Source organism: Galeopterus variegatus, unplaced genomic scaffold (assembly GCF_000696425.1).
Source record: "Galeopterus variegatus unplaced genomic scaffold, G_variegatus-3.0.2 Scaffold2574, whole genome shotgun sequence".
In the NCBI taxonomy this organism is placed as follows: domain Eukaryota; kingdom Metazoa; phylum Chordata; class Mammalia; order Dermoptera; family Cynocephalidae; genus Galeopterus; species Galeopterus variegatus.
The window spans coordinates 154,459-179,184 of NW_007728685.1; the positions used below are offsets into that span (position 1 = coordinate 154,459).

General features: G+C 42.3%; 1 protein-coding gene across 2 annotated transcripts in view; it reads left to right on the plus strand.

The window, feature by feature from the left end:
- Positions 1 to 24,726, plus strand: part of LOC103598338 (WD repeat-containing protein 25-like) — a 146,439-nt gene that overhangs the window by 90,768 nt on the left and 30,945 nt on the right. For both annotated transcript variants that reach the window (XM_008582335.1, XM_008582334.1), the window contains exon 4: positions 6,113 to 6,243. In XM_008582335.1, the coding sequence (XP_008580557.1) occupies positions 6,113 to 6,243 (131 nt within the window). The remainder of the gene's footprint in view (positions 1 to 6,112; positions 6,244 to 24,726) is intronic.

Genomic DNA, 24,726 nt, shown 5'->3' on the forward strand with positions numbered 1-24,726 from the left:
TTTTTTTTTTTTTTTTTTTTTTTTTTTTTTTTTTTTTTTTTTTTCTTTTGTCTTTTTCCGTGTCCGGCAACGGATCGCAACCCTCAGTGTTGCCCCCGTACCGGACCGGGGACTGGCAACAGGATCGCAACCCTCGGCGTTGCTCCCGCGCCTCGGGTGGGAGCGCCGCCGTGCTTCCCAAGCGGCGCACTATCCAGTGCGCCACCGGGCCGGCCCTCTGTTATTACTATTACTGCTGCTACAGCTACTGTTTACTGGGCCCTATCATTTGTCTGGGGCTTACTCTTACATATATTATTTTTTATTCTCACAACAACCTTTTAAAATAGTTTTTATGATCCCAGTTTTACAGATGAGGATACCAGGCTCTGCAAGGATTGCTGGTCGAACCAGAGGCCCCCAGCTGACAGGGAACATGCTCTCAGCCTACAGCCCTCCCAGGCCTCTGCCCAGCATGCCAATGTGGCCCCTGTTTCTGATACATAGAGTTTGATTTGAAAGTTAGTAAGCTCCTTTTCTCGTTAACTGTGAGTCAGGATGGTTAAATTTACAGCTGGCTGAATACTTCCCAGAGGATGAGTGTAACGATATTGATTTTAGTGAAATGAGTCATATGCCTACTGCCTGGGAACACAAGCTCAATTACCACCAGCCAACAACATAAGCTTTCCCTTGTCAACATTTTTCCTACATGGTCGTGAGTCTGTGGATGTGAACAAAGAGCTAAGGAGAAGGAAAGGTCATGAAACTGGTGGGTATGCAGAGAGCGTAATAACTTCGTATAGCATACATTATACGAAGTTATACGAGTTGTTTCATGATTTTTCAGTTTGAGACCCTAGCTATTGACCTCTGGTAAGGAATAAAGGAACTGAGCTCTCTTAACACTCTTTGAAGCCTGCTCGGACCTCTTATTTTCTTAAATGTAGGTATTTGCGTATTCCCAGGAAACATGCTTTCAGAACTCTGATCACTTGCATTTTGAGAACCTTCAGGACTTAGCAGGTTGAATTTTCTCGTCTTTTTTTTTTTTTTTCCTTTTTTGTCTTTTTTCGTGTCCGGCAACGGACTGCAACCCTCAGTGTCGCGCCCGTACCGGACCAGGACCGGCAACGGGATCGCAACCCTCGGTGCTGCGCCCGCCCCTCGCTCAGCCAGTGAGCGGGAACCAGTCTGTATGTGGGATCCGAACCCTTGGCGGGAGCGCTGCTGCGCTCCCAAGCGGCGCACTGTAGCAGTGCGCCACTGGGCCGGCCCCGAATTTTCTCGTCTTTAATGGGAAGGTTATCTCTAGAATCAGATTCGTGGAAGTACGTTGGTATAGTTTGTTTGGATTTTTCTCTTATTAAGGAAAATGAAACCTGGTTTTTCTGATGTAGTTGAAAGGAGGTCAGGGAATCTGCTCTGTGCCAGCCATGGTGCTGCACGCTATGCAGATATTAACTCCTTAGTCCTCACTACTGCCCTTGGGGCAATGCTCATCTTACCCCCACTTTATAGAGGAGACTGAGGCCCAGACAGGTGAAGCCACTCAGCCAAGTCACATGACCGCCAAGCAGTAGTGTCAGGTGGGAGGTGCTTAGCTCTGACTCCCATGTACTGGTTGCAGGGGCTCTTCCTGTTTCTCATACCAGGCAGTGCTGCCCCGGCCACATGGGTGGTCATCTCACGGGAGCTTGCTGTCTCCACCTGAGAAAGGAGGAGTGGCAGCTCTGAGGAGTTACCTGTCCACTGTTACCAGGTGTCATGACACAGTAATATTGCGGATGGGAAGCATTGGTCATAATAATGTTGTCAAGAGAACAAGCTGAGTTTCTGCATTGTGTTTTAAACATGTTTTTGCTTTAGTGATAATTTATTTTTTATTTGTATCATTATTGATTCAAGGAGGAAAGAGATGATTTTTCCTAACTCCAAGGAAATCCTAACAGTTTTTATACTGCTTGAGCTCATTATAATGATATCAATAAAGTCAGTGTCACTGGATTAAATATTTTAAAACTCAGTTTCCTATAGTAAGCATACAGTGAATAAAGAGACTTTTCTACAACAGACAGGTAAACAAGCAAGATATTCTCAAGGTTAAAGATTACATTACATAATGACTAACTATTGTGCTTAAAGTCCTATTGCCCAGGAGAGGGGATGATAAACAAGTTACTCACCTTATGAAAAGATAGAGAGTAAGAATGAATCTGACAAGAAAAGACCTTCTTCTCCAGCATGGCTAATGTTCATGTTCAAGATGTTTCACTGAAAGATATTTTCAAGCCTTTATCCATATCTCTTTAACAAGTGTAAAGGCCAGCCCAGGGCATTGTGTTCCCAAAGCTTTATGACAAAAGCTCAAAAATCATTAATTTCTCAAGGCTCTTGCTGTTAATAACTGTATCCCTTGGTTTTAACTTTTAATTTAACCAAGGATGAGTTTGATTATTTGGGGTCTAATTTTCAAACCATAATAGCTTTCCATTATGTGCTGTTGGCCATGCTCTACAGAATGCTTTTGTACCACATTGCATTTAGCTCCCACGACAGCCTTACATTTATGAGGGCATGAGACACAACAGGGAGGGGACTTGCCCAAGGTCCCTGTTGTGGGCTGTTGGCCATGCTCTACAGAATTCTTTTGTATCATGTTGCATTTAGCTTCCACGACAGCCTTACATTTATGAGGGCATGAGACACAACAGGGAGGGGACTTGCCCAAGGTCCTCTGCTGGAAGTGACAGAGCTGGGGTGGGACCTGGCTCTGTGTGGCTCTTAACTCCTCCCACTTTAAGTGTCATGCCAGATGATGAGGGCTAGGGTCCTGATTTCTGAACCCAAGTCTTGTTTGAGACCTTCTTACTTAGCAGAATTTTTCCCTTAGTGTTTTCATTAGGTATGTGGAAGCTTATTAAAAAATGTAAAAATCTTTTAGTTTTGGATTCTCTGAACAAAGAAAAATAGTAAATGCATAGATATTATAAGTAAAAGTAGGAAGAATACATATACTATAGCTCATTTTCCAGTTGGGAAGTTTTAGTACTTAAAAGACAGATTCCCAGTCTCTTTAGGGGGTTGAGGAAAAGCAACATTCAGAAATATATTTTTTTATAGCAAAAAAGTTTAATCATTGTCTTTTAGCAATTCAATTTTCACTTTTCCTCTCATCTTTCTTCCTGTTATTGGCAAGACTGTACCACTGCATTTTTGGAAAAAAAAGTGGATAATTCACTGCCATTTCTGAAATTAAGCATATGGTTATATGCTATGGTCCAAAAACAAGGAAAAAATTTTCTCCAGGATTGGTGGTGAATTCCAAATGAACAAAAAGCCAGCCACTGCATGTTCTCAGCAATAGGCACAGTTGTCTCCACTGGGAGAAAAGACTTGTGGCCCGTCTGGACCTTCTTGGAGTGGGGGCTGCAGTGGCATCTGTGCCCTCCTTTTCTGTTGAGGGGATGTGATAGTGGTCCCCACCCTCAGCCTCTAGATGAGCCGCCAGCCACTTGGCTGAGAAACTTCCTGACGCCTGCCACAGTGCTGCTCCAAGTCTCTGGCCGGGTCACGTGGGGACCAAGGGAGGCAGCCAGGTTGGGGGACTTGCTCACTAGGCATTTCATGGTTTCTGATCACCAACTTTAGCTTAAAAGGCAAGGAAGGGCTTGGGTTCCAGATGAGTTTCAGGAAAGAAGAAGAAGAGTAAATTTGAGAAATACAAGATTTTCAATTAGATTAATTCACCGAGAAGTGATTTTTTTTGTTTACTTGAGAGTGTTATTTGCGGACCTAGTGAGAGAGGGAGATAGAACCAAGACCACTCACAAGCCTGCTCATTTCCCTGATGACTTCTTAAAAAAATTATAGGAAAACAATATTTTGACAAAAATATTGGTATAATTTAAAAAGTTATCTTACTACTTCTAGAACGATTCATTTTATTTCAGTGAATCTCTTCTCAGTCTTTGTCCACATCAATTCCTATTTAATATTCTTATAATTAAAGAACCAGGTATCCAGCATTGTCCATCCTGTAATTCCAGTTTTAAATGGCTTTTCAACATTTGGTAGGGCAGAGAACTTTATTTGCCATAACTGCTCCCCTTGGGTTGGACAGCTAGGCTGCTGTTTACAGTCCCTACACCATTGTGGATTATGTGATCTGGAGTGGATGGCTCTTGACAGCATTGTGATGACATAGGAAGGCCTGGAAATCTTTTGTGCTACATGCATTGCATCTTCCTACAAGATATTTTTTTAAAAAGTCAGCAGTTAACCATCCATCAATGTAAAGGTGACACTAACAAAGGATGAGAGAATACCTGCTTGCTAAAAAATTTGTATTACGGAGAGAACATTTTGAAAACAGAAGTTTTTAATTGTTCCCACTGTTATGTGATTTTTGTTGCCCAAAACAGTGTGTCTCGCTTATTAAAAACTCTAATATCTTCACCCTTAACTTGGGAACAGTGTTTTTCTAATCTGTTTTAAAATCCTTTAAATGAAAATTTCAGTTGATTTTGAGCTGGGTTATTAAAAATGCAAGAATGCAATAATACCTTCTGATTAGTTGCAGGAGCCGTATTTGACATTAGGGAAAATGGAGCTTTACTAGTAAAACGTTCACAAAATCCTTTACATAATTGGCGTGTGGAAGTGGAAAATGTCTCCTGTGTGTCCAACATCTTCCATCTTGGTCCATGCATCTCTGGGAGGAAACTTTTTGCTCTGACAGAGTTCACGGGAAAAACTGAAGCCTCAACCAGGCAACTTTTGAATCACTGAATCACAGAAAGTTCCCTACATTAAAGAAAAAAAAAAAAAAAAAAAGGAAAAAAAAAAATTAAAAAAAAAAAACAAAAAAAAATCCTGGGTTTTTTTTTTTTTTTTTTTTTTCCCCCGCTCTAAATTAAAGAAAAAAAAAAGGAAGCATATTCAATTCTGTTGCTCTTACTAAAAATAGGATAACTCACATGATTTTTAGTGATTTCAAGAGGTTCATTGATACTCTTAATAAATGGCATATTATGCTTGGTCTCCTTCTTAGCCACCAGCTTCTTGTATCCCTAAACAGCCCACTGCCTCAGTCCAGTGGAGAAGTTTCTGTGGTGAAAGGCAGTCAAGGTTTTCCCTCCTGGGCTATGGGAACCCTTGGGACATCTCTGAGGGAAGCCTCCTCCATGTTTCTGGCTGGTGCAGTGAGTAGCAGGATGCAGTTTCAAGCAGGTTAAGTGTGAACAGGTGAGAATTCCAGTCAGTGTTATGGGACACAGAGGCAGCACTGGGTGGTGGGAGGAGCATTGGCTTTGACCTGCCCCAAATGATGGACACTACTGAAGTTTACATAGCTTACCTCTGAAAGATCATAGTGACAAAAGAACCAGTTTCCGCACCCTATAAGCATGTATATATTTGTGCACACAAACATTTACACAATGCATGTAAATGCTTGACAACAGTTTTATGGCAGATATGTAAAGGACGAAGACTGTCTGGATTTCTGTACAGCCAGTGAAACTCCTGTTGGTCTACACCCCCTTTTCTATTCGGTGACTTGGACCACTGTGATGGCTACTCTCATCTATCACCTAGTGTATCAGGGCCCCCACACCTACCATGCCCTATAGCAAACCATTCATCTGTTAATATAAGGGCATAGTTGTAAGATAGCTTATCCTGAAAAAAGATCACCTTGAAGCAATCCTGCTTTTGGTTTTTTAGACTCCCAGGTAAATAATCTACTGTTTTAACTGTGAAGCCTTGGAAATGTTACTTGATCTCCTTGAGCCTTGTTGTTTTCACCTATAACGTGGGCATAGGGTCAGCATGCAGTTTAAGTGAGTTAATCTGTGTAATGCTTACAGATTACATGACAGGTATCATTCACTGATCCAGCCATGTAGCTTAGCCAGGGGGAGTTGTGCCAGTCAAGGTGGGGCTGGCCAGAGAAGGAAGGCAAATGTCGCTGCTGCCTCTTTGGTATTTCTAGAAAGTCCCCATTGGGCAGCATCAGGCCCAGATGAACTATGTTTGCCCATCAGCTCCATACCAGATGGCACTTAGTTTCAAGATACTTACTTTGTGATCTAAGTATTTTCTAACCCTCTCTTCTCTTTTTGTGTTGTAGGAACTCAGCTATTCAGTGGCCAAAGTGGCTTTAGAATCACTACCTTGAAATTTTATCCAAAGGACCACAATATATTTTTATGTGGAGGCTTCAGCTCTGAAATGAAAGCTTGGGACATCAGGACTGGCAAGGTAACACCCATCTTCCTAGGTTGGTCTTTCCACAGGAGAGCTTGCCTTGACAATTTGAATAACTGGGGGCAGGTCAGCATCTATATAAAGGACCCTTGAGATGGAATAATTACCACTTAATATTTAATCAGTGCTAAGCATAATTTTTAGATGTTTTGAAAGAACATTCTTGAGTTGCTAGACTATTAAAACATCATAGGTGCAATTCTATGTAGCATATCACTAAAACTATTTGTTCAGCATCTACTGTGTGCAGATGCTTCCAGATGATATAAAATGAATCAGCCTTGGGTTGCCCAAGGGAATAATGTATGGATATGATAATTCTGGTGCAGAGAAGTGCTCTCTGTGCATGTGTGAGAAAGAGAGGAAGGGAAGGGCTGGCATTCAGAGTGGGTGAGTGCTTTCACCTTGCTGCGGTAAGGCTTCTCAGAGGAGTCTCTGTCCCTTTGGGGCTTAAGGGCTGGTCTTGATTCCCACTTCCACCTTTACCATAACCTGCTGCTCCTGTTGCCATCCCCACTTAATAGATGGCAGCACCATCCTTCTAGTTGTTCAGGCCAAAAACATCAGAATCATCCCTGACCCAAACCGTAAGCAAACCTGTTGTTCTTCCTTCATAGTCTGGACTACTTCTCCTCATGTCCACTGCTGTAGCTCTGGTCTAAGGCATCATTGTCTCTTGCTGAGATAATTGCCGTAGTTTAGTTTCCTACCTGGTCTTTCTCTTTCCCCTTTGCCTCTTACTGTCCATTCTCAACACAGCAGCCAGAGTGATTTGTTACAGTGTAAGTCAGATGTGTCACTGGTCAGAACCCTCCAAGCTCTAATCTGACTCACAGTAAAAGCCAGTGTCCCTGTGATAGTCTAAGTGATCTTCTTTCACCCTCTTCTCATCTCCAGCCCTGCTAATCTCCTTGCCTTCTGAGAACCCACTAGCACATTCCTGCCTCAGGGCCTTTGCACTTGCTGCTCCTTCTGCCTGGAATGCTCTTCTCCCAGTTTTCTATGCAGAGACTAGCTCCCTTCCTCCTGTGGGGCCCTGCTCAAATGTCACCTCTCCAATGAGGCCTTTCCTTCCAACCTGCCCACCTCACCCTGGCATTCACTTGTCCCATTATTTCTCTCCATAGCATATGTCATCGCCTGGCATACTGTGGATTTTATGTGTTCATTTATTTGCCTGTCTCCCTCCACTCAAATGTAAACCCTTTTAGGTTAGGCATTTTTTTTTGGTGCCTTTAAAAATTTTTTTTAAATTTAAATTTTATTTTTTAATTTTTATTGAATCTAAATTGATTATACATATTTTAGGGGTTCAACATTGAGATATGTTGATCAAATCAATATTACTAGCATATATATGTTACAAATCGTAATTATTCTTTATGCCCCTTGTCCAATCTCCCCCCCCACCATCACCCTAGACTTCTTCTCTCCCTCTGAAAGAATAATGGTTACTCTGTTGATTTGCTGCCTAAATGATCTGTCCAGTGCTGAGAGGTGTGATCAGGTCCCCCAAGGGCAAGGATTTTTGTATCTTTGCTGTTGACATCCAGTTTCTAGAATCATGCCTAGCACATAGTAGGCACTTGGTAAGTTGTGGTTGACTGAATGAGTGAATGAAGGGGGAAGGCAGTCATGCGGGGTATGCAAATACAAGAGGTAGGAATATGAGATGTGTGTGGGGACCAGTAACCAACTGGACTTGGCTGGGCATGGGCTCCAGGAAGCAGGACTGGTTCAGACAGAGAGATTTTCGATGCCGTGTGTCTTGGTTTGATAGGGAGCTATAGGAGGTTTGTGAGCGGGGGTGCTTGGAGCAGGGCTGCTGAGGAGGGACTCAGGGAGGGGTAATGAGCCCTGACCATGGTGGCCATGGAGGAGATAGAGAGGTGGAAATGCAGGTGAGGCTTGCCAGAGGAAGAGCCAGGGCCTGACTGCCTCTAAGTGGTTCCATGACTTCCGGAGGGTGTGTGGTCAAAATTTGAGAAGCATTGCCCTGCTCTGAAGGAGACACAACCACTTGAGTCCCACAGCATGGTTCTTGATACCCTGTTCAACCTGTGTTGAACTTGACTATGAAAGAAGGAGGTGCAAAAGGTGAGAGAGAGCCTTCCTCCATTTGGGATTCAGGGGATTCAGTGCTCCCACCCGAGGGTTCTATCCTGCTGCATCTGTAGCATTAAAAGTTTCTACCTAAAGGCATCCCACCTGCAAGGGTGTCTCCTGCCCCTGTCCTGGATGGGTGCAGCCTACAAGCAGGTCTGTCCTGAGCAGAGGCTGTTCCATGTGTTCCGGATGGAAGAAGGTGAGACAGATCCTCCAAGGCCCAGGTTTCGAATTCATCTGCATGCTGCAGACTGGTCTCTACAGGAAGGCCCCTTCTGAACAGGCTGTTGAAAGAGGAGAACCTAAAAATAGAGACCCTTTTCTTTAAAGAGAATAGAAAGTTTTATCCATAGATAAGATCTTGCTTAAGGTACTTCACAAATGGGAGCACAGATAGATGTACTCCTTTTTTTTTTTTTTTGTCTTTTGTCTTTTTCCGTGTCCGGCAACGGATCGCAACCCTCAGTGTTGCCCCCGTACCGGACCGGGGACCGGCAACGGGATCGCAACCCTCGGTGTTGCCCCCGCGCCTCGCTCAGCCAGTGAGCGGGAACCGGTCCGTATGTGGGATCCGAACCCTCGGGCGGGAGTGCCGCCGCGCTTCCCAAGCGGTGCACTATCCAGTGCGCCACCGGGCCGGCCCGATAGATGTACTCTTAAAAAAAAAAGTTGTAACGTTTTTTGTTTTTACAAAGAAACTTTTTGCAAAAATATTTGGAAACAAGAGGAAAATTACCCATAAAGAAGTGGACACTGTGGAATTTAAAAAAAAAATGCCAGAACACTTTATATTTAGAATATAAATACATGATAAATGAAAGAAAACATTTTAATGTGCTGTATGAGTTGGAAACTCTTAGTCATACCATTTGAAGCAGGACTTCCTGATTACCCAGCCTCTTCTGACTGCCACGTCCCTTAAAGGTAAACTTACTGTTTTTAGGCTTGAAGACCAAATATATAAGAAATTACTCACCAAGGATGCCATCTGATTTAAGAGTTTGTTAAAAATATCAGATTTTCTCCTAGGGCAGACGCCAGCTGACAAGCTCTGAAAATGCTGGGGGAGAAGCAATTAGAAACAGATGTTGCTGTGACTGGTATTGGCATGTTTGTGGGTCTCTCCCAAGCTAATAATGTGGGTAAAGGGATCTGTGCAATATTTGTTTTTACTTCCTTTTTACCAACAATCCTCCCACGCTGGGTCACAGGGCTAGTTCCATTTGCATCAGCTGGACTCGGGGACAACACTCTTTCCTGCTTTGACAGGTGTTGCCCCAGTGTGTTATATGGACTCAGCAGGGGGATCAGGGAGGAAAGGCACAGGTACCATCCCCTCCAGGGGCTCCCAACCTGGGGCTGTTCGCTTTTGAGCCTTGTGGACTCCCATGGAGTGTGTGGCTCTGTCCGAGGTGCTGAACTCGCCATCGGAGCCTGGGCGTTGTGTACGAACATCCAGCAGTGAGCAGTTTGGCTTTTTCTGACTGCCTTTAGGGACAGCAGTGGGAACTGCAGGTGGAACTAGGAAGTACACAGCCCTCAGCTTAAAATCAAGTCAACTCTCCCCTTTTAAACACAATGGGGAAAGAATGTTTTTTTATAACAGTAATTTGTGATCATGTGACAAAATTGGAAAATTCAGGGAAAGAGAAAGGAGGGATAGTTCAGCCAGCCAAAGGTAAACATTGGTAATGTTTTGATGTTTTTTTCATTGTTCTTTTACCCTGTTTTTTTTTTTTTAAATAAAAACACTGGTCTTATTTTTATACACAATTTTATATTTTGCTTTTCACAAGCATTTTAAGGTTTATTATAAGTTTGTTATTACAGACTCTTTCATAATATTCCTTTGACTTAGTATGCCTTCCTGACCTGCTGCTTATCTTATTCCCAGTAGTCAGAACAGTGTCTGACATAAGCAGACACTTAAAAATATCTATAGATTGAATGAATCAGATGAATGGATACTTTCAGTTATTAAACCATTTCCCTAGGTTTGACATACAGCATATTAAAAATGTTTTTTGCCATTTAAATGGATAGATGTGAGGATCAAGACTGGTGGTCAGCAAACCACCACACAAGGCTCAACTGGGCTTGGTGCTTGTTTCTGTAAATAAAGTTTTATTGGAACACAGTCACAATCACTTTTATGGACTGTGGCTGCTTTCACATTACAATGGCAGAGTCAAGTAGTTGCAATGGAGACCACATGGCCTGCAGAGCCAAAACTATTTTCAATCTGGGGGACCCTTGGTATAGAGAGATCCAGTTGTGATATCTGTCCACCTGTTAATTGTCAGGACTAATGCTCCTGAACTGGCTGGCAAAGTGGGTGCCCCTATGCCTTACCCTATTGTGTATATCCTTGCAAAACCATGTGCTCAGAGATTGTCTTTTCCAGATGGCAGAGAACTGTTCTTCAGTCAGCGATGAATAAGTTGTTTCTCTCTCTTGTTATAACCTCCAAACTATCAAGGTTTAAGGTATTATACATTCCACTGTAAGAAACATCTTTCTGTGTCTAGCTTTTTCCATATCTGGGATTTGATTCTTTAAGCTGGAGTCCCGGAACTCAAATTGCTGGATCCAAGCAAGTCAGCACTTTGAAGGTAAGGAGCGGGTTTCTGCTGACAGAATGGAGGCTAGTGAGCCTACTGCTGAAGGATGGCAGCAGGGCCAGACAGCCTCTTGCTGGGATCTCAGGGTACGGGGTCTGATGAGTAGTTGGAACAGATAACTTTTTTTTTTTTTTTTCCTTTTTGTCTTTTTTCGTGACCAGCAATGGATCGCAACCCTCAGTGTCGCGCCCGTACTGGACCGGGACCGGCAACGGGATCGCAACCCTCGGTGTTGCGCCCGCACCTCGCTCAGCCAGTGAGCGGCTGGTCTGTATGTGGGATCCGAACCCTCGGCGGGAGCGTCGCCGCACTCCCAAGCGGCACACTGTAGCAGTGCGCCACCGGGCCGGCCTGGAACAGATAACTTTTAAGCTACTTTCCAGTCATGAGATTTGATGATTCCTTAAACTTAGCCAAATGATAAATGTCAGGATTCTGGACTTCTCCAGTCCAGCCCTATTCATTATAGCAAATGGGCTGTTTGGCTCCCATGTCTTTTTTTCTTGGCCCATGTCTCTCTGCCTTGGGTTGGATTAATGGAGCCCATCTCACCACTGCAGAGTGCCTGACTTCATTTCCAGCAGGTCGGCAGGATGCATTTGTTCTGCACAAGCCCCCTGAGCATGCTTACTCAGAGCTGGCTTACTGCCACTGCATGGACTTTCCTGACTCTGTTTCCTCCCAGCAGTCTGCTTGAACAGGCTGTGGTCTGGAACCCAGGATGGCTGTGGTCTTCATGGTACTTTGGGGGGGTCCCTCTCTCCAGAAGCCCTTGTGATACTCCAGTGCCCCTGGCCTAAACTGCAGGATACCTGGTCTCATGTCCTCCCTCTACCACTTGCTCAGCTGGGTGGTCCTAGGCAAATCCTTTAGGCAAAAGCCTCTCCAAACCACGTTTTCCTAAGTGGTGTAGTAAAGGGGCAGGACAAGGTGATCTCTGAAGTAGGGTTTCTCAAACTCATACCTGTAGGAGAGCACCTGGCACTCTCATTAGGATCCAAGAGTCTGTTTCAGCAGGTCTGGGGTAGGGATGAGATTCTGCATTTCTAACAAGCTCCCAGGAGGTGAAGGGAAGATGGTGAGTGGACGACACTTTGAGAAGCCAGGGCCCAAAGGGTCTCTGAACTTAGAAGTCCCCTGATTCTCTCATGGGAGCCTCCTTGACCTTCATCCTCAGTTGGCCTGCGCCATCTGTGACCGGCTCATGTGCCTGTGAGTACCTTCACCCACAGGTGTTTATTTGCAGCCACCTTGTGTGGGGGACTGAGTCAAGTCATCTCTGTTTCTCAGCATCTCCCACAGGGCCTGGACTCGAGCAGGTGCTCAGGGTGACCTGGAGTAAACTGACAGGGTCAGCTGCCCCTCCCATCATGAGGAGCCCAGCAGGAACACCCACACACCCAGAGCTTCAGGGGCACTGGCCACCCTGGGATCTATGCAGGGGGAGTGCCCCCTTGGCAAATGGATTATGAAGGCTAGCTGCTTTTCACCTTCAGCTAGACATTCCAGAAGTGTAGACAGAGGCAGGAGGTAAGGTACAGTGTGGCCATCCCGGCACTGTAGTTCTCAACTGAGGCTGAACTCTCATGTTCCCCAGCGTTTGGTAGATGACAGTTACTAGCCTCCCTCATTTCCAGCTTTGTGGTGCCCTGGCTTTGTGCCCAGTATGGAGTGGGAGCTGTGGAGTTGCAGGAGAAGTCTAAGACATGGAGCCAGCTCTCCAGGACCCACCAGTCCTGTGGGAAGTATTCCAAGGTTGTCATCTTCAAGTTAACTTTAAGATGACTAGGTATTTTGAGCCAAAAGTTAGGTTAGGTAGTAAAAGAAACTCTCCCATTGTATCTTGAATCAGATTGGTTAAGAAATCTCATACAGAGGCTTAGAAATGATATGTGTTTAGTGAATCACTCTTTTTGCAATACTAAGTTATGGAACCCCAACCTCAGCAAATTACCTTTTCATTAAGGCAAGGTTGAGTACTGGAAATTGGAGTAGCTCTGGAAAATCTAGGACACATGCTCTTGGAGCTGGGGAGCTTGGACTCTGCCCTAGTTCCTTCTCCCTTTCTGTGTGCGGGCTGAGGAGCTGAGCAGTTCTTTTGATGTCTAGCTCCTACTCTACCCCTGAGGAAGAGAGCCACCAATACATTCAGATTTGCTACATTTGCTCCTCCAGTTCTCCCGTTGGTCCTCTAAAACCCTGATTCCCCTCTTGCTCTGGGACTCCAAAGGTAAAATGGGCTCTGACAGGCCAGCCCACTTTTGCTCCAGTACACCCTGGTGTTGACTTGATGCGAATCATCAATATTTCATTCTTGTTCTACGTCTTTTCTTTCTTTTCTTTTTTAAGTTTGTAAAGGGACATCTTGACTTCCAGATCTTGAGTTGGTTTCTTGACCTCCTTCTAGAGCTTTGTCCCAGATCCTCTGCAGGTGTGTGCCCTAACATGCAGATGACAGTGGGGTGGGTTGCTGGTGCTTGGGCCTGTGTGGATCCCCAGTTCAGTTTCTTGTCACAGCTCCTCCCTGTGTGCTGCAGTGTCCCAGTAGAATGTGAACTCCCTGAGGGCAGGAATTTTGCCTCATTTGCTGATGTGGTCCCAGTGCCTAGCATAGTGCTGAGTACATAGTAGGCTCGGGGTGGGGGGGAGGGCGGGGGGCTTTTCTTTCTTTTCTTTTTTAAGTTTGTAAAGGGACATCTTGACTTCCAGATCTTGAGTTGGTTTCTTGACCTCCTTCTAGAGCTTTGTCCCAGATCCTCTGCAGGTGTGTGCCCTAACATGCAGATGACAGTGGGGTGGGTTGCTGGTGCTTGGGCCTGTGTGGATCCCCAGTTCAGTTTCTTGTCACAGCTCCTCCCTGTGTGCTGCAGTGTCCCAGTAGAATGTGAACTCCCTGAGGGCAGGAATTTTGCCTCATTTGCTGATGTGGTCCCAGTGCCTAGCATAGTGCTGAGTACATAGTAGGCCTGGGGGTTGAGGGGGGCATGAAAAACTGTTGCATGAATGACTAATAGCTCTAATCAAGGCCTGTTTAAAAACTCCCAAGTAATTAACCCATGCAGTTGAAGTAGAAACTGAGCCACAATTCATTAATTTGCTCATTTCATTCCTCTATTGGGGTGTCCTTCTCTGGATGGGAGCTGGTAAAATAGCCAGTGGTTGCTAACTTGGACTGATTGACATAGTGCAGTGGTCACACCTGAGGAGTGTTAGAAAATACTGCTGCCTGCCCAACTCCTATCTGGGAGTGGCCTAGGCATGGACATTTTTGAAAACTCTCCAGGTATTCTAATGTATAGCCAGAGTTGGGAGCCACAGCTTTGGGGGCCATGGTTTGGGTGCCGAGGTGAGAATCCTGAGTGATTTTTGTAGGGTTTCTGCCCATGTGGGTAAAAGCATCCTTGAAATTTGCATTCATATGATGATAGCTGTCTGCAAGACTCGGCTTCGCCCACTTGGTTCTAAGTGCCATCAGTTTTCGTGGCATTGTATGCAGGTTGCTTATTTGCCCTAATGAGGTTTTGATTACTCTCCATTTGTCTCTTTCATCTGTTTTATATTAAAAAGGCTTTTTATTTGGACTCTTTGTACTTTCTACAGTTCTGACTAAGTTTTGTTGCAAACCAAACTTTTAATGTAGATGGGAGTAGGAGACTTAATAGAGGCAGAGAGATGGGGAAAGGGAAAAGGCATGGTCACCTCCTCTTGATGGGACTTTGGGCTGTTCCTTGTCTTGCTTGGATTCCCATTTCCCCTTCTATCAAGTGGGGTGGGGCTGTGGCACTGGGTGCTCTCTAGAGCCCCTTTCAACAGTCAGTACTCACGGTAGTGCCCACCACCCATGGGCATGTGCTGAGTGCTCTATGTGTTATAGCTCATTTCCTCGCAGCAGTCATGGGGGGCAGACTGGGTGCTACTGTCATTTCCATTCCACTATTAGGGCACCTGAGTTTCAGAGGGGTTCACTTGCACACCACGAGCACACAGCTGATAGGTATTGGGATAAGACCTTGAACCCGGGTGGTTTGATGCCTGAACCCTTGCAGGTCATCTTCTTCACAGCATGAATGAAGCTTTAGTCTTGGATGGAAATAAAGATTTGTCAGTGAGGACTGTACATTTTGTTCTTGGAGAAGCCTGCACTGGACAGCCCTCTTGTTCAGATATTCACTCAGCCCTGCCACGGGCAGCTCTGTGTCTGGTGTCAGGACCTGGCTGTGGATGGGACAGTGTCAGCACCACAACCCTGCAACCTCAGGCCTGAATATACAACCCCAACATCTCTGTGCGGGTGGCCTTTCTGCGCCCGCCGCATAGGCGAGGAAACGCATCCTGAAAGGTTCAGCTCTCAACGTAGGGGTAGGCAGTCATTGAGGGGCTTGGATCTGAACCCAGATCTTATTCTAAATTCTCACTCTCCCTGTCACAGGAAGAAGACACATTTCATTTATCAATGTCACAAACATTTTCTGAGCCTGCTCCAGACACCAGGCATTTTCCCAGGGCATGGGGTGACAACATCCAGTTGGACAGTCCATGCCTTCAGGGAGCTCACAGTCTATAGAAGAGAGTGCAGAGAAGCTCACCGCTAATGACGTGTATTTCTTTTGATCTTTTTTTTTTTTTTTTTTTTAAAAAGATGACCGGTAAGGAGATCTTAACCCTTGACTTGGTGTGGTCAGCACCACACTCACCCAGTGAGCGAACCGGCCATCCCTATATGGGATCCGAACCCATGGCCTTGGTGTTATCAGCACCGCACTCTCCCGAGTGAGCCACGGGCCGGCCCCTCTTTTGATCTTTGATGGACTCATCAGCCTCTCTGGCTGCCTTCATAACTGGCTAGGAGTCCCCGTGTGTCTCCTGGGTTGTTCAAAATCTTGTGCAGAGGAGGGCAATTGGTTGCCAGAATGGAACATCACAGTTCTCTGCTCCAGCCCAACCCTTCCCTTCAGCTTCATTCTGCACCCTTTGCTTGGAGATGAGTAAGAAGACTCCTGTTTAAAACCAGTATGTGAGCTGCCACTGAATTTTGTGTGACAACAGGAGACCCTTGGCACTCAAGAGGGTGATGTCCCAAGACTTATTTATTTTTTCTGGGGGATGGGAGGGTGGCTGGCCAGTACGGGGAGCTGAACTTTCACATTGGTGTTACAAGGCTGTGCTCTAGCCAACTGAGCTAACTGGCCAGCCTCCACCAAGACTTTTATTAACACCCACTCCATTTGATAACTTCTTCCTTAAAAATGCAGTAGGGGATATCAGAAAATATAATGCAGGTTCTTTGGACCTGTAATGAATATATACATATAATATTTATATAACTTGAATTTATGAATCCTCTATAATACATTTTGCCACTAAAGTAAGCTCTGCACTACATTGAATACTTCTCTCCTTGAGGTTTTTAAAATTTTAATTTTTAAAATATTGATTCACAGTGTTTTTACTTGAAAACTTATTTTAGCCTTGCCATAACTAATAGTGGCTAAACAATCATGAGCTTCATTCCCTAGTTATTTTTGTCTTAATGTACTTTAAAGTAAATGCTTGATAATTCTTTTTGGTAACAGCTTTATTTACATACAATATAATTCGCTCATTTAAAGTGTGTAATTTGATAGTTTTTAGTATGTTTGCAGAGTTATGCAGTTATTACCACAGTCAATTTAGAACAATTTCATCATTTCAAATAGATACGCTGTGTCCTTAAGCAGCCACTCCTAAACCCCTAGCCCACCACCCACTCTCAGCCCCTGGTAGCTGCTGATGTGCTTTCTTTCTATAGATTTGTCTATAATGAGCATTTTACATAATGGAATCATACAATATGTGGTCTTTCGTGAGGGCTTCTTTCACTTAACATAATGTTTTCAAAGCTCTTCCACATTGTGGCCTGTATCTGTACTTCATTCTCTTCTTTTCTTTTCTTTTTTTATTAGACTTTATTTTTTTAGATTCACAAAAAAAATTGAGCAGAAGGTACAAGAGTTCCCACATACCCCTGCCCCTACAACACGCACAGCCTCCCCATTATCGTCAACCCCCACCAGAGCGGTGTATTTGTTACAACTGATAAACTTACTGTAACACATCATTATCATCCAAAGTCCATGGTTTTCATTAGAGTTCACTTTTGATACTCCAATTCTATGGGTTTACACAAATGTATAGTGACATGTGCTTTGGACTACATGTTTGTGTCCCCACCAAATTCATATGTTGAGGCCGTAATCCTCAATGTGATGATATTGGGAGGTGAGGCCTTGGGATAGTAATTAGGTAAAGAGGGTAGAGCCCTTAAGAATGGGATTAGTGTCTTCCATAAGAAGAGGCACAAGAGAAGTGATCTGTCTCTCTCCACCATGAAGATACAATAAGATGGCTATTTGCAAACCTGGAAGAGTGTCCTCACCGGACACCAGATCTGCTGGTGCCTTGATCTTGGACTTGTCTTTCAAGGATGTGGTCTATTTTTGTCTGTTATTAAATCTGTGGGCATAGAATTGTTCAGAATATTCCTTTATTGTTCTTTTAATGTCCATGGTGTCCATAGTGATGTCTCCTCTTTAATTTCTGATATTACTAATTTCTATCCTCTCCCTTCTTAGTTAGCCTGGCTATAGGCTTATTGATTTTAATGATCTTATCAAAGAACCAGCTTTTGGTTTCTTTGATTTTCTCTATTGATTTTCTATTTTCAATTTCATTGATTTCTGCTCTAATTTTTATTATTTCTTTTCTTCTTCTTACTTTGGATTTAATTTGCTCTTTTTTTCAAGTTTCCTAAGCTGGAAACTTTGATTCTTTTTTTTAGATCTTCTTTTCTAATATAAACATTTGATGCTATAAATTTCCCTGTAAGCACTGCTTTTGCTGCATCCCACAAATTTTGATAAGTTGTGTTTCCATTTTGATTTAGTTCAAAATAATGGAAAATTTCTCTTTTGGCTCAGATGTTGTTTAGGAGTGTGTTGTTTAATTTCCATGTATTTTGGGACTTTCCAGTATCTTTCTATTTTTGATTTCTAGTTTAATTCCATTATGGTCTGAGAGCAGACATTGTATGATTTCTATTTTTTTAAATATTAAGGTATATTTTATGGTCCAGAATTTGGTCTATCATGGTGAACGTTCCATGTGAGTTCAAGAAGAATGTGTGTTCTGTTTTTGTTGGATGGAGTAGTCTGTAGATGTCAACTGTATTTAGTTGATTGATGGCATTGTTGAGTTCAGCTGTGTTCTTACTGATTTTCTGCCTGCTGAATCTATCAATTTTTGATAGAGGGGTACTGAAATCTCCAACTGTAATAGTGGATTCACCTATTTCTCCTTGCAGTTCTATCACTTTCTGCCTCATGTATTTTGATGCTTTGTTGTTAGATGCATACACATTAAGCATTGTTATGTTTTCTTGGAGGATTGACCCCTTTATCTTTATGTCATGCCCCTCTTTATCCCTGATAACTTTCCTTGCCCTGAAGACTGCTTTGTGTGATATAAATATAGCTACTCCTGCTTTCTTCTGATTAGTGTCAGCATGATATGTCTTTCTTCATCCATTTTAATCTGTGTGTGTCTTTATATTTATTTATTTTTTTGTCTTTATATTTAAAGTGGCTTTCTTGTAGATATTATATTGTTTGGTCTTTTTTTTTTTTTTTTTTTTTTTTTTTTTGATACAGTCTGGCAGCCTCTGTCTTTTAATTGGTACATTTAGACCACTGATATTCAAAGTGATTATCAATGTAGTTGGATTAATATCCCATATTTGTTTACTGTTTTATGTTTGTTGCCCTTGTTCTTTGTTCCTATTTTTGTCTTCCACTCTTTTTCTGTGTTGGGAAATAGAATAATTTAATCAAGCCCCCTTACCTTAGGTATGGTCGGGTTGGTGCAGCACATTCTTTGTAAGCAAATTGTGTGTGCATGGGTGGAATTAATGTGCATGTGTGGTGCTGCAACCTGGCTGGCATTGACTGCCTCGGGCATCTGCTGTGTGTGGCTATGCTCTCAAACCGATGGCTCCAAGGACCCTTTTGGCTGGTTACCTACCTCATAGACCTGCATGTGAGGGGCCTGGTGACCCAGCCTGGCATGTGAGGGGTCTGGGGACCCAGCCTGGTGTGTGAAGGGTTTTTGACCCAGTCTGGAACAGGCTTGAGGGGTCTGTGAGCTCCAGACCAAGCCCTAGCTCGACGATTGGCCTGGTTGGCAGGCTTATGGGCTGGTAAAAGAGCCTGACGTTGTGCTTTAATGGTTTTAACTGAGCATTTTGTGTTATTCTGGTTTCTTCTCTTAGCATATTAGTTTTATTTCCTTTTTTACTTGTTTTTAGTGGTTGCCCTAGAGTTTGCAATATAGATTTACAACCAATCCAAGTTCACTTTCAAATAATACTTTACTGCTTCAAGGGTAGGGTGAGTATCTTATAATAATAAAATAATTCTAATTTCTTCATCCTGTTTGTTGTATCATTGTTGTACCTTCATTTCACATATATAAGCACACACAATTGAACACATTGTTGCTATTATTATTTTCAACAAAACCATTATCTGTTGTATTAATAATAAGAAAAGTAAAAATTTTTATTTACCTTAACTTTATTCTTCTTCGGTGTGTTCTTCCTTTCTTTTTTTTTTTCCCCCTTTTTGTCTTTTTTCGTGACCGGCAACGGATCGCAACCCTCAGTGTCGTGCCCGTACCGGACCGGGACCGGCAACGGGATTGCAACCCTCGGTGTTGCGCCCGCACCTCGCTCAGCCAGTGAGCGGCCAGTCTGTATGTGGGATCCGAACCCTCAGCGGGAGTGCTGCTGCGCTCCCAAGCGGCGCACTGTAGCAGTGCGCCACCCGGCCGGCCCAATGTTCTTCCTTTCTTTATGTAGATCTGAGTTTCTGACCTAAATCATTTTCCTTCTTTATAAAGAACTACTTTTAACATTTTTTGCAAGGCAGGCCTACTGGAAACACACGCCCTCAATTTTTGTTTGAGAAAGTCTATTTTTCCTTCACTTTTGAAGGATAATTTTGCAGAGTATAGAATTCTAGGCTTGTAGTTTTTCTCTCAAACACTTTAAATATTTTGTTTCACTGTCTTTCTTGCTTGCATGGCTTCTGAGGAGGAGTCAGGTGTAATCCTTATCTTTGCTCCCCCCTCCCCGCCCCCTGCCCCCTGGCTGCTATCAGGATTTTTTCTTTATTTTTAATTTCCTGTAGTTTGAAAATGATATGTCTAGTTGTAGGTTTTGTTTTATTATTATTTTGACATTTATCCTGCTTGGTGTTCTCTTAGTTTCCTGAATCTGTCCTTTGGTGTCTGACATTTATTTGGGGAAATTCTAAGACATTATTGTTTTAAATATTTCTTCTGTTCCTTTTTCTCTTTCTTTTCTTTCTGGTCTTCCCACTAGGTATATGTTATACATTTTGTAGTTGTCCTACAGTTCTTGGATATTCTGTCCTATTTTTTTTTTTCTCCTCAGTCTTTTTAAAGGTTTGGAGGTTTTTATTGAGATATACACAAGCTCAAAGATTCTTTTCTCAGCTGTGTCCATTGTACTAAAAAGACCATCAAAGGCATTCTTCATTTCTGTTACAGTGTTCTTGATCTCAAGCATTTCTTTTGTTTTTTTTCTTAGAATTTCCCTCTCTGCTTACATTGCCCATCGGTTCTTGCATGCTGTCTACTTTATCCATTAGAACCCTTAGCATGTTAGTCATCGTTGCTTTAAATTCCCAATCCGATAATTCCAACATCTCTGCTATATCTGAGTCTGGTTCTGATGCTTACTGTCTCTTCAAACTATGTTTTTTGCCTTTTAGTATGCCTTGTAATTTTTTTCTTCCTAGCTAGACAAGATGTACTAGGTAAAAGGAACTGTTGTAAACAGGACTTTAGTAATGTGGTGTAAGTTGTGGGGGGAGGGGAAGCAGCCTATATAGCTACAACTAGGTCAGTCTTTTTAGTGAGCCTGTACCTCTGGGCTGTGAAGTTCACACTTCTCAGTCCCTCTTCTTTCCCCTCCCACCTTTTAGATGGGATAGGATGTCTAGAGTGGGCTGGAGTTGGGTACTTCCCATCTCTCATGTGGAAGGCTAGAGCCAGCTGGGGTTGGGTATTCCTCATCCCGCAGGTCAGTTAGACTGTGATAAAATCCCAGCAGTTTAGACTGATTAAATAATTTCTCCTGAGGGCAGAGACCTAATTAAGAATAACCAAATACTCTGATGTATTTCAAAGTTCCTTTTCTTGATCTCTTGCCAAAAATACAAGGGGATGTTTCTCCAGTCTTCACTGTAAGAACCTGGTAGAACTCCTGGAGATGAAACTCACAAAATTTGGGGGACATGAAAAACTCTGGGTGAGTTTTTATCTCAGGCTTGTTCACACTGAGCCTTTAGCCATTTGCCAATTACAGTTCAGTTTCTCCAGAACTGATTCTGGTGGAGGTTTCTGCTTTGATAAATTGTGATTCTTTGTATTTGCTTGTGTGTCTTCAATTTTGGCTGCAACAGTTTGCTCTGTGACCTCACTTCTTTTACAGGTCTAAGAAGAGTTATTCAGTTTGTTCAGCTTTTTACTTGCTGTTAGGACAGAATGCCAGTTTACAAGCTTCTTATGGGCAGGTCAATTAAGTGGAAGTCTTTCATTCCTTTTTATGGTCAAGTAATACTCCATTGTATGGATATACCACATTTTGTTTATCCATTCACCAGTTGATGGACATTTGCATTGTTTTAATTTTTTGGCTATTATAAATAACGCTATTATGAACATTCATTTATAAGTTTTTGAATGGACATATGTTTTCATTTTTCTTAGGTTCTACCTAGGAGCAAAGTTGCTAAGCCATATGGTAATTTTGTGTGTAACATTTTGAGGAATTGTCAGACTGTTTTCCAAAGTGGCAGTACCATTTTACATTGCCACCAGGATGGTGGTATGAGGATTCTAATTTTTTCATATCCTTACCAACACTTGTTATTACTTGTCTTTTTTTGATTTCACCCATCCTAACTGGTATCTCATTTGGTCTCTTTGAGATCTGATATAGGACTATTCAGATTGTGTATTTTTTCATGAGTCAGCTTTGGTTGTGTGCCTCAGAGAATTGGTTCATTTCATCTAAGTTATGAAATTTATGGATACAGAAGATAACCTTTTGATATCTTTAGAGTCTATGGTAATGTATTCTTTTATTCCTGATAATGGTGTTTGTGTCTTTTTTTTTTTTCCCTTAGTCATTGTGGCTAGGGATTTATCAAGCTTATTTGATCAATGAAATGTTGATTTTCACCATTGTTTTTTATTTTCAACTTCATTAATTTCTGCTCTAATTGTAATTTTCTTCTTTCTGCTTTCTCTGGGTTTAATTTGCTCTTTTTTTTTTTTTTCTAATTTCTTAAGGAGGCAGTTTAGGTCATTGATTTGAGATCTTTTTTGTTTTTGTTTATTTTCTATTTATTCATTTATTTATTTTTGGCAGCTGACTGGCATGGGTATCCAAGCCCTTGACTTTGGTGTTACAAGGCTGCACTTTAACCAGCTGAGCTAACCAGCCAGACCCGAGATCTTTTTTAATATAAGCATTTTAATGCTACACATTTTCCTCTAAGCACTGCTTTATTTGTGTTCCACAGATTTTGATAATGCTGTACAGTCATGCATTGCCTAGTGGTGGGAATAACGTTCTGAGAAATGTGTCGTTAGGTGATTACCTTATTGTGTGAACATCTTCGAGTGTATTTACACAAACCTAGATGGTGTCTGTTGCTCCTAGGCTACACACCTGTGTATGGTAGCGCGGTGATAAGTATTTGTCTCTAAACATATTCAAACATAGAAAAGATACAGTGAAAATGTGATAGAAAAGATAAGAAATGGCACACCCGTATAGGGCACTTACCATGAATGCTTACAGGACTGGAAGTTATTCTGAGTGAGTCAGTGAGTGAGTGAGTGGAGAGTGAATGTGAAGGCCTGGGACATCACCGTACACCTCTGTAAACTTTATAAACACTGCACACTTAGGCTGCACTATGTTTATAAAATTTTTTTTCTTCAATAATTAACCTTAGCTTAGTGTAACATTTTTATTTTATACACTTTTAAATTCTAGAAATTTTCTGACTCTTTTGTAATAACACTCAGCTTAAAATATGAATACATTATACAGTGGTGCAAAAATTTTTCTTTATGTCCTTATTCTATAAGCTTTTTTATTACAATTTTTTTTTTTTTTTTTACTTTTAAAACTTTTTGGTTAAAAGCAAAGTCACAAACACATTAGCCTAGGCTTACATAGGGTCAGGATCACCAATATCACTCTCTTCCACCTCCATATCTTGCCACACTGGAAGGTCTTTGGGGACAATACAGTCATGGAGCTGTCATCTGCTGTGATAACAATGTTTTCTTCTGTAATACCTCCTGGCGGACCTGCCTGGCGTGTTTTACAGTTAACTTTTTCTTTTTAATAAGTAGGAGGAGTGTACTCTAAAATAACAATAAAAGAGTACAGTAAGTAAATACATAAACCAATAACATAGTCACTTATCACTAGCAGGTATTATGTACTATACATAATTGTGTGTGCTATACTTTTTTTTTTTTTTCCTTTTTGTCTTTTTTCGTGTCCGGCAACGGATCGCAACCCTCAGTGTCGCGCCCATACCGGACCGGGACCGGCAACGGGATCGCAACCCTTGGTGCTGCGCCCACGCCTCGCTCAGCCAGTGAGTGGGAACCGGTCTGTATGTGGGATCCGAACCCTCGGCGGGAGCTCCGCTGCGCTTCCAAGCAGCGCACTGTAGCAGTGTGCCACCGGGCTGGCCCGAGTGTGCTATACTTTTATATGAATAGCAGTGTAGTAGGTTTGTTTATGCCAGCATCACCACAAACACGTAATAGTTTGTGCTATGATGCTACAATGGCTACAGTGTCACTAAGTGATAGGAATTTTTCAGCTCCATTATAATTTTATGGGACCACTGTTGTATATGTAGTCTATCGTTGACCAAAATGTCATTATATGGCGGGGAGGAGTCAAGATGATGGAGTAGTAGGTTCCTGGTGTTGCTGACTTCAAAGACTTCATTTCGCTGAAAGACTCACTTGACTTGTAAAGACACACATAGACTAAGAGTGAAAGGATGGAAAAAGATATATCATGCAAGTAGAAGTGAAAAATGAGCTGGAGTAGCTTTCTTATATCAGATAAAATAGACTTTAAAGTAAAAACCATTAAAAGAGATAAAGATGGCCAATATATAATGATAAAAGGATCTATCCATCAGGAAGACATAGCAATCATAAATATATACACACCTAATGTCCGAGCAGCTAGATTTACAAAGCAAACACTATTATATCTAAAAAAAAAAAGAAATAGACACTAACACCATAATAGTGGGGGACCTGAACACTCCACTCTCATCATTGGACAGATTGTTTAAAAAATCAACAGAGAAAAACAAGATCTAAACAATACTTTAGACCAATTTGATTTGGCAGATATCTACAGAACATTCCATCCAACAACCTGAGAATATTCATTCTTCACATCAGCACATGAAACATTCTCCAGGATAGGCCACATGTTAGGTCACAAAGCAAGTGTTAACAAATTCAAAAAAATTGGAATTATTCCATGTATTTTTTTTATCACAATGGATTAAAATTAGAAATTAGTAATAAACAAAACTCTGAAAACTATACAAACTCATGGTAATTAAACAACATTCTA